At 45.7% G+C, this 14299-nt stretch overlaps 1 protein-coding gene across 5 annotated transcripts in view; it reads right to left on the bottom strand.

The window, feature by feature from the left end:
* Positions 1–13871, bottom strand: part of LOC115655327 (RNA-binding protein 4B-like) — a 35609-nt gene extending 21738 nt beyond the window's left edge. For 2 of the 5 annotated variants that reach the window (XM_030570665.1, XM_030570663.1), the window contains exons 1-2: positions 13795–13871; positions 11483–11905 (exon numbers count right to left, since the gene is read on the bottom strand). In XM_030570665.1, the coding sequence (XP_030426525.1) occupies positions 11483–11894 (412 nt within the window). In that variant the 5' untranslated portion in view covers positions 11895–11905; positions 13795–13871. The other 3 variants (XM_030570661.1, XM_030570662.1, XM_030570664.1) reach the window with 3 other exon arrangements.
* Between the last annotated feature and the right edge of the window lie 428 nt (positions 13872–14299).

Raw genomic sequence — 14299 nt, 5'->3', positions numbered from 1 at the left:
CTGGTGTGAGTGAGCCAATTAAACAATCTCTGTACTTTAATACAGTTAAGTGTGGCATTCAAGTTATGGCATTAACAAAACCCTGTTCAAATATCTTCTCTGGAATGCAGTAACATCAAGATCTCTAGCCCATTTAGAAGCTCATCTTCTTGCTGTGGATCTAAGTTTCCAGAACATGGACTAAAAATAGCTTCCCAGGTTGAGGTTGTTCTTGCTCACAATTCAAAGATAGCTTGAATTAAACAAGAGAGAATTAAGAAATCAGATAGCTCAGTGTCCAGAAGATTTTGTGTGAAGTCTTCAAAAGCACTAAAGTGACACAGGAACCCAAGTCAACAGGGGTTAGGCACTTTTGAAAATTTTACCTTTTGGCCTTTAAACAATGGCCAAGAAATTTTGTTTTAAACACCCCATTTACTTTACACAAGGTTTATTTTAATAAAGTTTAAAGTGCCCAAGGACCCTACTTGCAGAAACTGCTTCCTGAACACAGACTCTCAGCAGCTGACTTTAGGGATTAAGGGTAAAGTGTTCCAAAGTGCCTAAATGATTTGGAAGCCTAAATCCCAACAGACATGGTGTCTTGTATTCAGCTTGGTGTCTTCTTGCACTGAAATTGAAACCTATTACAAGATTCATTGCAACCCTATATGAACCTAACAGCTAATGCACTTTTGAGAGAGGATGCAGAATGGCCTACTCAGTGGGGAAAATCAGTAGATAACTCTCCAATGCACTACAACAAAAGCAACCCCCGGAAATGCACTGCCTCAGCCTCTTTTGCTGTAATCAAACAAGTCATTGAAGAACAAAATGCTACTATTTGGGCTAAACTCAGCTCAGAGTACAATGCTGTTATTTGAGTCAGAAACTTCTGATCTCTCTCATTACTTTTACATTTGAATCCTGGCCACATGCAAGAGGAGCCTCAGCAGATTCCCAGGTCCTTCCCGCTAGGAAGCTGAGCAAAGAATCCAACCCTATAAAGTGAAGTCCCTCCCACAACTACAGACTGGTAGGAGAACTGGACAGATCATACAGATCAGCTACACCAGGTGTGTAAGAGGGGGCTCAAATTTAAGCTGAGAATTCTAATCCTCCATCATCATCTGTCAAATCCTCTGGCCCCTCCTAGGTCGCCTAGTATCACTGGAGGCCATGCCACAAGCTTCCAACTGTTTAAACTGAGACAAGTTAAAGCAGTTGTGGGTGAATTCTCCTGTTCCTTGGGAGCAGGCATTATGGTAAACAGGATGCTCGTTGGCAGGAACAAACAAGACAGTGACCATTATCCTCAATGCAAGACATTCTCCTGACTCTCAGGCAACTTGCAAGCTCCAAATATTATTTTGTGAACTGTATTTGTGGTAGTTCAGACCAGTAAGACAGCGCCCCTGCCCTGAAGGCCTTAACTCCCTGATTCACCTCTGCTCCTGAAGTCCCAAGAGGAGCAAACAAGTGCCAGTAATTTCTTTCATCTTTGACTCGTTCAGCGCATGTGCCCTCCCCCTTCCTAAATTAGACTACTATAGCTCCCTCTCTGTGGGAGCTCCCACAAGGCCACTGGGACAATTCATCTAGTACAGAAGAGACTGCTCAGAGGAAACTACACCCACCGTTCACACAATAGTTTAAGTCATTTCACCTGGAAATTCGTGCTCACTGCAAGTTACAATGCCCTAGATATTCTGGGTCCTAAATAGCTTCCCACATCACCACATCCCAGTACATGAGTGTGAAGGAACACTGCCAAGGGGGTGGGGGGGCCAGAGCGCTCAACAACCCTCATAATAAATCTGAGCTTATTCTTATAGTCACAACTGTAATCATGCTCTGGCCTTTAACTGCAGGAATTGACAATCAATCCCCTGGCTGTATCCCCATAATTTCATTTCTGGTCTTGTACTTGTACAGTAGCAGCATAGATAACATAAAACATGCCCTATTTGGGGGAAACGTTCCAAGCCCTGCATGTACACCTGTTTCAGTTATATGCACAATGTACTGGATACTCTGGTGACAGATACCTCAGAAAAACATGCATTATTTCTGGACTTGACTCAGTTTACATTTCATTTTTACATCCTAGCTTTGGAAAATGTCTACTTCCAAGTAAAAGGCCTGAAGTATGATTGATTTAAAGTCCTAACAAGGGTCAAAGCTTTGCCAAATGCCTGACAAGTGAAATTCAGAGTTTAATAGGTGTAAGGCACTTTTTGCTATCATCCAGCGATACAGGGCCAAACGTGCCCCTGTAGCACCAGGTATGTTAGGTACTTAGAACCTAGGAAGAGGATCCCCATGTCCTCAAAGTATCAGGATAAAAACCTATGAACTAGACCGGAAAGTGCTCTCACCTCCAACTCAAAACGCAGAGTACCGCGCCCTGTCTGCATACGACTCCCGCCCGAACCGCTGAACATCGTAGAGGGAGGCCCGAGCGACCGACGAGACTGGAGACAGCTGACAACGTTCATAACCGTATGCCTCTCCGACGGTGGTGGCTGCGGTTGCCGTGCGGCGCAGGGGGCTTCTATCCCGGGTGTAATAGGTGGAGGATGCGGCTGCTGCAGCGGCAGTTGCAGCTGCAGCTACTGCCGCTGCTGCTGCTCCCGGGGTTGGCAGCAGCGCTCTATCGTAAGGGTCTAGGGTAGCAGTGAGGCGATTGGCCATGGCTGTAGTGGCGGCCATGGCTGTGGTGGCGGCCATGGCTGTGGTTTGTACTTGGGAGTATTGCGCATACTGCGAATACTGGGCCATTGTTTGCTCTGCATAGGCGTCGTATGCAGATGCCGTAGCATAGGGCCTCACGCGATATCTTTTGTAGTAGTCGACCATTGCTCCATACCCATCATCGTAATACATAGTCTCCCCATAGCCCGCGGGGTAGGGAGTGCGCACCGCTCCATACTGCTCATTATAGGTTTCGGTAAAGTCAGGCACTTGCCCCGTGCGATCTACCGGACACTCTTTAGACCAGTGCCCTTCTTTCCCGCACCGATAGCAGCCGCTCTTGTCTCCCATCCCGGGCGCGGTCCTGAGCCGACTGGTGGACAACTGCACGTGCATCCGCTTGCCTTTAAGAAACAGACGCAAGAATGGTTGCTATAATAAACTGATGCCACATGGAAAACTACAAGATTTGTAACAAAACAAAGCATATTAAATCTTGATTTAAAATGTATCAAGACAAGCTGATCGATTCACCCCCTCAATACATCTAACCAGATAGCTACAATTATTGAGCATTCTGCCCATGAGTCAAACCAACAATTTTACCCGTCAGCTTTTATGGGATACTGGCTCCTCACTGTCTACTAAGATTTACCCACGTGAAGTGGTGCGGAGCCCCAAGAATAGACAGAACTCCCAAGATCTCCAGTGATTGTATCTGTCTTGGAATGGTTATTGATGGAACTCTGGAAGGAAACATCCTGACAAATCCCAAGATGACTTTTTAGAAGATATGCATATAATGATTGTCAGAGCAGACCAAGAACACCACAGCATGAACTACCATACTTAGCAAGCAGGTTCAAGTTCAAGAAAGTTACATACATTGGCAGCCCAAGTACAATTCAAAATGGTCTAGACTCCCAGGCCTGGTGAAGGTTGGGCATTACCAGAGACGTACAATAAGCTCACACCACAACAATCTTATGGCAGGCGATTTGCAGAGCAGCTAAACGAAAAGGAACCACGTGCCCACCATCCAGGCCACAGGGGAGACCAGGAGATGTTAACTGGCAAAAAGGGCATGGAGATGGCTCCTACCAATGTCCAAAGAGATCTTTAACCTCTTTTTTAAAACAAAGCCTGAAGCATCTGATGGGAAAAAGTAGCAGGATGGATATAGAAGTCCTGGGCTATTGGACAAAGCATTGTAGAACTACTGCATGTGCTGGTGGTTTTCCATTGCTTATGGTCAGTTTTGTGGAAAAACATTTTCCTCTGACACTGAAGTCAGTGGGGGCTGCTCTGAATGTCAGGCCACTTATTTAGATGCCTTTACAGCAATCTTGATATGCAAGTTTAGACTGCCAGGTTTGAAAGCACTACCCAAATTGTGTAAGGCAATCTTTCCATGCAAGTTAGCTATAAGCCTCTGGATCATTAACAGTTTTGTAAGAGCAATTTGCTCTTCCACCTCAAATGAAAAAGCTACACATGAAATTTCTCACACTGCAAGCACTTTGGCTGCATGTTTAGTCTGCGAACCTAACTCCTTGTTCTGTTTTCAATATCAGTGATTTCTGCAGAACTCAGTGCTAGATTTTTCTTTGGCAGTTTTTTTTTGCCAAGATGGCTCTGCTGACTGCATACAGCAAGTGAGCTTCTCCTTGCAGAGGAGGCAATCTATTCTATTTAGATTCTTATACCATGCACCTTAGAACAGCAAGAATGCTGTAGTTGCATGCTAGATGTAGATGATGTACTACAAAGAAAGTGCATTTGCCAGTTAGCCCAAAGCAAAGTAGCATTTCAGACCAGAAACTGTCTACTTGTCACTCAAAGTTTTGACTGTAGGACAAGAGACTGAATATAGACACTACAAAGGAGTTCTTGGTGTGAAACAGCCAATACTTCAAGGAGCATAATGTAGGGATCCTTGTAGTTTTGGTATTAAGTTCAGATTTAAGTATAGCACTTTTGCCAGCTAATCTGAAAAATATTTAGTTGTTTTAATTACTGAGTTACTTGCTACTTTCAGTGTATTAAAGCTATTTATTGATCACCATTCCTGTGCTTTGCAATGTATAAAAGCAGAGGTGAGAGGATCCCTCCAACTGGGTGACACCGAAGGAGCTTCTGCACATGAAGCTGGAAAAGAAAAAAGCATTGTAACCACAACATGCAACCTCTATGTCCGACATAGTATCAAGTCCTCAGCAGCATTCAGAGAGTCAAAGCCCAGATTATATTCTACATCAAGAGCCACCATTTCAGTTAGATGTTACAGAACATAAATCACAACAGAATCCAGTAATCCTGTAGCCAGAAGGTCCATAAACAGTCCCAGTTTAACTGCACAAGTTTATGGGTGATCTCTTGCCAACCTGACTTACCTTAAATTACAGAGATATAGCCAGTGTTTACAGTAGCAAAGCAACTTACCACTACGGCACTTACCTGACAGAGAAGGACACCATTGCATTCACCCTCTATGGTGCTTCACATCAAGTGTTTGAGATGGATACCAAACAGGTAGGAAAGTGCTGTAGGCTCAGGGCTGGAAAGCCTGATATAGGATACCTGACCATAGCAACCTACCAAATAAACTCTGCAGTAAGAGTTGAGCAGCCCTTTTTATATTCCATTTTATCATGAAGGATGGACTAGATTAACCCAAAGGCACTTTCCATGCTACTCCAATGTAGATCAGATAGACTTGTCACACAGAATCCTTAAAAGATTGTATATTCGCCACAGCAGTCTGCCAAGACATCGCATGGCCAGAAATACCTCTACACAGTTCCAGTTAAAAATAGCTATTCTTAGCTGTCAGGAGCTTGAGGCCACTATTTGGGTGTACATTTGACTGAAATGAGCATGCCCTCTTGTTCTCAAGCATTTCTTTGAACAAGTCTCATCTGGCCCTTCTGCCTCAAACATCTTTCGCAGAAGAGAGATATGGTGGTCTGCCAGGATGCATATCTGTGAAGATGGTCTGGGTGCAACATGGCCAACTTCCCCATGTTATAGATCAGTGGTCCCCAACCTTTTTTGTCTGGGAAGTGCCAGACGATGAGCCACAGAGGACTGTGGTGGCGAACGAGCATCTGTCGAAATGCCGCCAAGCGGCAACATGAATAGGTTTCGCCACCGAAATGCCAGCGACAAGCAGCTTCATCCAGAGGCGTCGCTGCCGAAATGCCAGCGGCATTGCCTCTGGATGACGCTGCTTGTCGGTGGCATTTCGGCGGATGCTGGTCCACTGGCCAGTACGCGGGCGCACTTAGACGCCCCGGAAGTTGCCATGGTGCCCATGGGCACTGCGTTATAGATCAAGTGTACCATTTTCAAAAGTGCCCATGTCACTTTTGAAAATAGGTCTTAAGAAGTTAAGTGACTTGTTTTTTAAAATGTTACCCCTAATGGTGCTTGTGTTTTCAGAAGCAAGTAATAAAGTCGCACTCAGAAAAAAAAAAAAACACAAGAACGTCATCTTTTATATATTCTAGATTTCCCACACACACTATAGTGTAGTGTACCATACTGGCAGCCCTGAAAGCTGAAGTAACTTATCTATAAAATAGGTCTGGCACTACCAGTGCCTGCATAATGTGCCAGCATCCCCACCCAGACCACATGTCTCAATCCTGACCTGGAGGGCCACGTGAGGCGGGTTCATCCTCCATGGCCAGTTCAATCTTTGGACTTTCAGTGTGTTTATGAAGGTGCACACCTGTTCAACAGGAACGGGGCTAGGACCCACCTGCTTATTTCATGGGAATCATGGAAGTGCTACACGTAGGCTTGGAAGAATTTGATATTTAATCAGAAAACATCTATTTCACTGTACATACACTAACCAGTAGAAAAAATATTTCCATCGATAATTAAAATTTGCAGATAGGCAACATAAGAAATTGCTGCTTGAGAACTTAAGAGTTTGATTGAAGGATATTTACTTTGTATATTTTGATGTGATGTTGACACTGTGTTTTAGCTATTATAAATCTTTAATGTTTTGAATCTCAATGTCTACTGTCATTAAATAACTATTGTCTGACCCTCCCTCCCCTAATTTCACACAACTGTGAACATTTAAAGCATTTTTTAAAATTTTTGTTGATTTAAAATAGTCAATACTATCCAACAAAATATTATACAGGTCTGTTGCATCTTACGCGTATTTAACATGCGCAATTTCAGCTTTACACGGTCGGCAAAAACAAAAAAGAAAAACAATTTTAATACTGTACCTATAGTACAGGCGATTCCGCCGGCCATTACACTCAATGTAATTTTGACTAAGCACGTAACGCGAAAATCGCATAACGTGCTGACTGCGGAACGTAACCCCAACATAAGATGAGACAGATCTATAAACATAAAATTCTGCCAAGCCTAGCTTTGGGGTGCTAGCAGCTTTTGGTCACTGAGCCTGGGATAGAAGAATTAGTGGCAAGGTGCAAAACACCCTTTGTTTCATAGTCTGAAGAATATAACCAGTTGAGAGAATTCTATTTCTGCTTGTCACTAGAAAATGGAAACCAAATGTCAGCCTACATACGGTACAGAGAAGTTTATTAGTAGAAACATGAAACAAGCACTCATGCATTAATAGCAGCACTGCCACAAGCTTCAAATGGCTAATCGCCCTAAGATCCCATTAATTTCTATGTAGGCCGTATGGGTATGTGCAATGCAGCGTTTTAGACCCAAGACAGTCAGGCCTCCAGGCACACACCCTTTCTTTTACAGAGCTGCCTAAAGACACACCTGGCTGCCGCTTCTAAGAGAAGACAAATATTCTGTTCTAAACAGAAAAGCAGCTGTTTCTTTACTAGAAATTATGCCTACAAACCCTTAACAGATTAACTTTGGGGATGAGGTGTTGAAAGATGCAGCATCACTTTCAATTGTTGTACCAGACAAGCCCGTTAGCGGAGATAGAGTTTCACAGCCCAACTCCCAAGACTAGATAGGGTGTATCCATTGTAGGACCCAAAGCTCTGTGCACAGGTGTAACATGACAGTCTACAAATCCACTTGCTTTCCACATTGCACTAACAGATGGCTTTTGTAGTGCTGGAGCAGAGACAGCTCATGCAACCAAACATTGAGAATGGCAAAAATTGACAACTGTTTTGTTGCCACTGCTCAGTGTCGATAAATGGAAAGTATTCCCTGCTATGCGCATTGATCTGAACACTTACTAAGTTCCTAAATTAACTGAAATCAACTCTGTAAGAGATCTGGGCACCACTCTGGCCAAGTCAATGGAAACCTCTGTGCAGTGTGCAGTAGCAAAGTGCTACGGTATATAAGGGATGGGATGGAGAATCCTGAAGATATAATGCCATTCTATAAATCACTGGGACACCTCCACCTAGAGTACTGTGTTCTATTTTGGTCACCCCTGTTCCATAAAGTATGAATCAGAAACAGATGAGGGCAAAGACAGGTGATGAGAATTATGAGCCTGAAAAAATTCTCATATGAAGAGATTAAATGAGTGGGGCTGTTTATCTGATAATGTGATAGAAATACACAAAACAACACATAGGATAGAGGCAGTAGGTTGGGCGCTATTTACCTTCTCATCATACAAAAACATGGGGATATTCCACAACACTGATAGGAGCAATTTTAAAACAGGTCAAAGGAAACATTATTTCCACACAGAGCACAATTCACATATGGAACTCACTACCTCAAGGTATCACCAAGATCAAAAATTAAGCAGGATTCAAAGAGTATTGACCATTTACAGGGATAAAGATAGCCAGAACAAGAACAGTAAGTGTTATAAAAAAAAAAAAAATGTAAGTTTGGAAGAGATTTAAATTCTCCTGCTTCAGGGAAAGAGCTAACCTGTGCTGGGGTCTAGTTATCCCATCAATGCTATTACAGGGTCCTCTGAAACTTCTGCTGAAGCAGTTGGTATTGGCTGGTGTCAGAGACAGGATACCAGACTAGAAAGACCACATCTCTGATCCATTTTGGTAATTCCCATGCTCCACAGCTCAAGAGTTCCAACAGAACAAGTCAATATCAATTCATCCCCTACCATGACCTCCCATTTTTTAGTTGACTAAGTCAATTTGTCTCAGGCTAAGTTTGTAGGTAGAGTCTTCAAGATATCTCTCAGCCTTTTTACAATGCTTAAGGCAGCCAGGGAGATTTTAAGTAGGCTTGGTAAGTCAGTCAGCTGACTGGTCAAATAAGGTCAATTGATCGCCTATTCAGTCAAATACTGTCAAATACTACAGCAAGATTGCCATGGCCTTCCATTCTGACTGCATCATGGTGCCATTCTTTCATTTTTAGACCCTCTACTCCTGAGGGATTCTGCACCAAAAAAAATTATGCGCACAATATTTCAAAATTCTGCAAAATTTTTTGTCAATAAATAAATGTATCTCCAGTACGGCAGCGGGAAGCATAGGCCACTCACTGGCTGCACTGAGGTGGGATCACCCTGAAGCCCCCACCTCCTGCGGTACAGGGACTCGGCGGTGAGGCTGCACCTGACCTGATACAGTGCAATTGCTGGGCCTGCCTCAGGAACACCCTGGGGCTCTGCCCCTCTGTGCCAGGTGCACTAGATGTGGGTAGGCAGGCTCAGCCCAGCAGGACCTAAGTATGGAGGAGCTTAGTGTGGGGGGGAACCAGATGTGGGATAATCTGGGTGCAGCAGCTCAGTGGGAGATCTGAAAGCACAGGGGTTCATTGGGGGGCTCCGGGTGCAGGGGCAATGGGACTCTGCAAGGGATCCAGGTGAAGGTGACTGGGGTTCAGCAGGGAGGTATGGGTGTGGGGAGATGGGGGAGCTCCAAATGCCAGGGGAGCAGGGCTTGATGGGGTGGGGGTCAAGGTGCAACTACTTGGGGATCAGTGGGCTGGGGGGCTCATCAGAGGGATCCAGGTGTAGGGGGTTAGGGCTTGTCAGGGTGAGGGTTCGATGGGCCTGCTTAACGATGGAGCCCCAGCAGTGGCCAAAGGGATGCTGGTCTCCTGCTCCCCCTGCAATTCCCCTCCCCTCACTCTCACATTCCACTCCTGTTCTTTCCCCACTGCCTCTTCCCCCACCCTCCCCTCATTCCCCCACTCCCTTATCCACCCCATCGTGGGCACTCACTGTTGCACAGAAAACAGGAAGGCTCCTAGCACACAGAAGGGGAGCACAACTGGCACTAGGATCCAGGAAGCAGCGTTCAGCTGCAGAGTCAGGGGAGCCAAGACTGCCTCCTTCAGATGAGTAGCTCTGTGTATGCAGAAATGAGGGGGGAGGCACCAGATTGTAACCCCATGTGCCCCCCCCATGCTGCATCTCTGTTTCAAGGGGAGCAATCCCCCCCAAAAACCTGCATTCTTCCACCCCCACCCCCTCAGCACTTCCCTGTTTTCTGCAGGGAAGCACAGGAATTCTGCGGGGCAGGAATACAAGGGAATGAGGGGGCACATTTTCGGAGGGCGGTGGGGAGCAGGATCGGTCATGCAGAATCCTCCCAGGAGTAACTTTCATTTCACTTTTTTTCACATTCTTCTGAGTCAAAGTAACTCAGTTAAGTAACTTTTTTTTGTAATTAGGCTAACTGTCTAAGGTTAAACCTATTGGAGACTAACGACTTACTCTTATTTGTTCCTGTTCTAATACACTGGTGGTTTAAAAAAAAAAAAGACAATTTTTACAGACCAGTCTAATGTCTAACACTGGTCTTAACCTTATAAAGGTCAGGAATGCAAGTCTGATCTTCTTTAGTTCTGCAGGACTACTGGGAAATCTCAGAGCTCTAACAATTTAAAGGAGAAATTAATAAAGGCTTCCTTATTCAAAAAGGTTGACTGATAACTGAAGTTCATTAGGAGTTAACAGAGAAAGACAAAGTTATTGTCTAACTAAAATCCCTTCTCCTCTTGATAACCTCAGCTTTCACTCTTCACTTTTGTGAGGTCATCACTGTCTCATGATTAGAGAACTAGACTCACACCATAAACAAAACCCAAATTTCTGGTGTAGGAAAAAAAAGATCAGGAGTTTTAATTTAATCTGTTCAGACCAACTTTATGCATCATAAAAAAAAGCAGAGAAGTCCATTTCCTCCCTCCACCCCTCCTTGTAGGTCACCTTTAAAATATTTTGGAAGGAAAGATCTCTTGTTTAACACCTTTTAATAATTGCACAAGGCTTTAAATACTCCTTAAAGATGAGGGACCAACATGTCTGGTCTCACGCAAGCTCCTGCCACATTTCTGCCATGCCCTGCAATCTCAACCCTGCTATTCAAGTCCCGGGCTTCCGCAAACACACAGTTCTGCCCATGAAACTCAGTCATGACCCACAGTGCCCCCTGCAATTCCAGTCCTGGTCTCCCCACAGCTATGTCAATACCCTTCAATCTCCTGTAACACTTTTTCAACCATAGCTGCAGCCACAGGACTATTAAATGTATGACAACAGTTCTCCAGAGAAGCAGCACTGAATTACCTAGTTCATTAACCAGACATAGGTAACTGAAAGTATCTCTCAAATCCAATGAAAGCACTTTTTTAACTTGAACAAAAACCATGATTTATCCAATTCCTAAACAACTCCCCAAGAACTCTGCATTTCTTGTTGTGTTAAGCATCTACACTGAAAAACTCATCCAGACAACATGATCAGTCTGAACGCTACCCAGGTACTTCATTATTCATTCAGCACAATTAGGGCCCCATGACCAACAGATTTCCACCTGACCTGCTCTTCTGGACAGAACCTGGCGCTACCTAGTCCTAGCGAAGGCTGCACTTGCCCTGGTTCATGTTTCACCTTGGAACTCTGTGTTGTCTAGGCCCCTGATGGCCTCCACAGCATCCTCAGCCCGCTCCATGTGCACAAAGGCATAGTCCTTCACTATGTCGCACTCGATCACTGGGCCATACTCTTCAAACTTGGCCCGCAGCTCCAGGTTAGTGCAGGTGGTGCTGATGTTGCCCACATGCAGCTTGGTGGAGGCCTTGCTCTTGTTCTTGCTGGCTTCCACGTTGATGCAGACACCATGCAGCTTGTGGTGATGCAGGTTACGGATGGCATCTTCAGCCGCTGTCTTGTCTTCAATGTGCACAAAGCCATAGTTTTTGATGATGTCACATTCCAGCACCTTCCCGTATTGCTCAAAGAGCGACCGGATCTCTTGCTCTGTTGCCTCCCGGGGCAGATTCCCAATGAAGAGTTTCACCATCTTGGCAGAGCCTGGTGGAAGAGGAAAGTGGTTTAAGGAGAAGCACTCATTCAAGTGCAATGCTCTTTCACATCTCTGTATTTATATGGCCCTCTTCACCACAGTATTGCCCCCATTTTATAGATGCAGGAGCTGAGGCACAGGGTAGATTAAATGACTTGCCCAGCAAGGAGTATAGCTGATCTGGGAATTGAACCCAGGTCTCCGGAGTTCCAATCCAGTATCCCATCCACTAGACTAGGGATAGGCAACCTATGGCACCTGTGACAAAGGCGGCACGCAAGCTGATTTTCAGTGGCACTCACACTGCCCAGGTTCCAGCCACCAGTCCGGGGGAATCTGCATTTTTATTTAAATGAAGCTTCTTAAACATTTTAAAAACCTTATTTACTTTACATACAACAATAGTTTAATTATATATCATAGGCTTATAGAAAGAGACCTTATAAAAAACATTAAAATGTGTTACTGGCACACAAAACCTTAAACTAGAGTGAATAAATGAAGACTCAGCACACCACTTCTGAAAGGTTGCCAACCCGTGCACTAGACTATCCTTCCTATATAAGCTTTACCAATACTCTTCAGTGATAGGGTCCTATCCACGTAGTCTATTGACATGAAAGCTAAGTACAATCAGGGGAGATGACCTATGTCCCATTAAAATTGTTCTTGACAATAAAGTAGGGAATATGGTACCTGTGACTTTGAATGGGGTTCTAGGCACTTTGCTGTTGGAGATGCACCTTTTGTAGGAAAGACAGAATTAAGGCCTGGACCAGCATAATTCACTAAGATCCCATGGTACATTTTGTATAAACAAAGATGGTAACTGCAGTCTCCAGGTCAAATCCTAACTCAGATAATTGCACTCTGCTTCCTAAATCCTCTCCTTGCACATTCAATAAACTTTTGTTGTTTGCTAAAGGGACGAGCACAGTTTGGACATAATGCCTCTATTTCAAGGGCCTTACAATTTTATCCACACTGGACAGGAGTGAAAGTATGGTATGGGCTTCCTGCACTGCTCTGGTGATTTAGCTGCTGGAGAGACGGTGCAATATTTTGATTCTGGAGATGCTCACAGGGGACATCTGAGTTAAGAGAAATATGCACGTGCAAACACCCTTGTCTCAGGGCTGCGGCATCTTACATGCATTTTAAGTACAAACACCTGCTCTGCCATCAACACCTTAAACCACTTCCTTCCGCATCCCCAGACCCTGAGCTACCTGATCATCTACATCCATGCCACCTCCAACCCTATCCCACATTCCCTTCTTGCCCTGTATGTCTATACATAAAGCCAGGGCCCTCACCACATCTTCTGCCCTGACCCCCCACGTACAGCACAGTCCAAAGCCTTCACTGGTGCCCCATATATTCCCGTTTCCCATATACCCCCCCAAATACACACTACCAATGGTCCTCATATTCCTCAGTTGCCCTCCAACTCCCACCTCTGTAACCCCCCTTGCACAGGCAGCTCAAAGGCCTCACAGCATCCATTCCCCATCCCCGGTTCCTCCCCCATACACATCCAAAGCCCCCACTGGGACCTCTCCCGCCCCATACCCCCGCCGCTCATACTGAGCCCCATCCTAGAACCCCTCGTCCAAATAGTGCCCCGCGCTCTATAACCCTCCACCTCCAATCCGGGCCCTCGCAGAGGCCCCTGCCCACTGGTCCCCATCCCCCACGCACAGAGCAGCAGGGTGGGTAAGCCCCACCCCACCCATAGCCGCATCCCGTCCCCCAGCCCCGCAGAGCCCCCGCCCCAACCCACCGACACGGCCTGGGCCCCCGGCCTCCCACAGACTCCGCCACATCCCCCTTTCCTCGTGCGCCCGCAAAGCAGGGCCCCAGCACGGCAACACGCCGGCCCCGAACCAAGACCAACCTCGCCAGCGACCGCGCCTCCTCCCCCGGCGAACCACACAAAATGTCGGCTACAGCAGCGCGAGCGCAGTCCCACCCACTCCCTCACCCCGCCGTTTTCTCATTGGCCAGACGAGTGCACCGCGCATCTACTGGGCAGCACTGCGTGTCAATCAAGTGGAGAGCCATGCAGAGCTCAAGAATCTGGGATGGGGCTCCAGGGTAGGGGGAGGAGATTCACCAATCGCGATCGAGCGTTCCCAGGGTGAACCCATCCCCCCACTTCGCCACAGCCAATCACACCGCCGGAGAGGTGGATTGCACCATTGTTATTTTAGGGAAGGGGGATAAATTATAACATTGTTCCATTGTGCCTCTGCATGGAAGGGGCGGCGGAATGTGGAGCTGTTCTGCTTTGGGGAGGGACAGCTGTTATGTTGGAATGTCCTATTTGTGGATCTGCATGGTGAGGAACGGTGATAATTAATGGTCCATTGCGGCTCTTTATGGGGGAGCAGTGATAATGG

The sequence above is a fragment of the Gopherus evgoodei genome, chromosome 7, assembly GCF_007399415.2.
Source record: "Gopherus evgoodei ecotype Sinaloan lineage chromosome 7, rGopEvg1_v1.p, whole genome shotgun sequence".
Taxonomy (NCBI): Eukaryota; Metazoa; Chordata; order Testudines; family Testudinidae; genus Gopherus; species Gopherus evgoodei.
The sequence above is the reverse complement of the archived record's forward strand: the minus strand, read 5'-3'. Positions and strand labels throughout refer to the sequence as shown.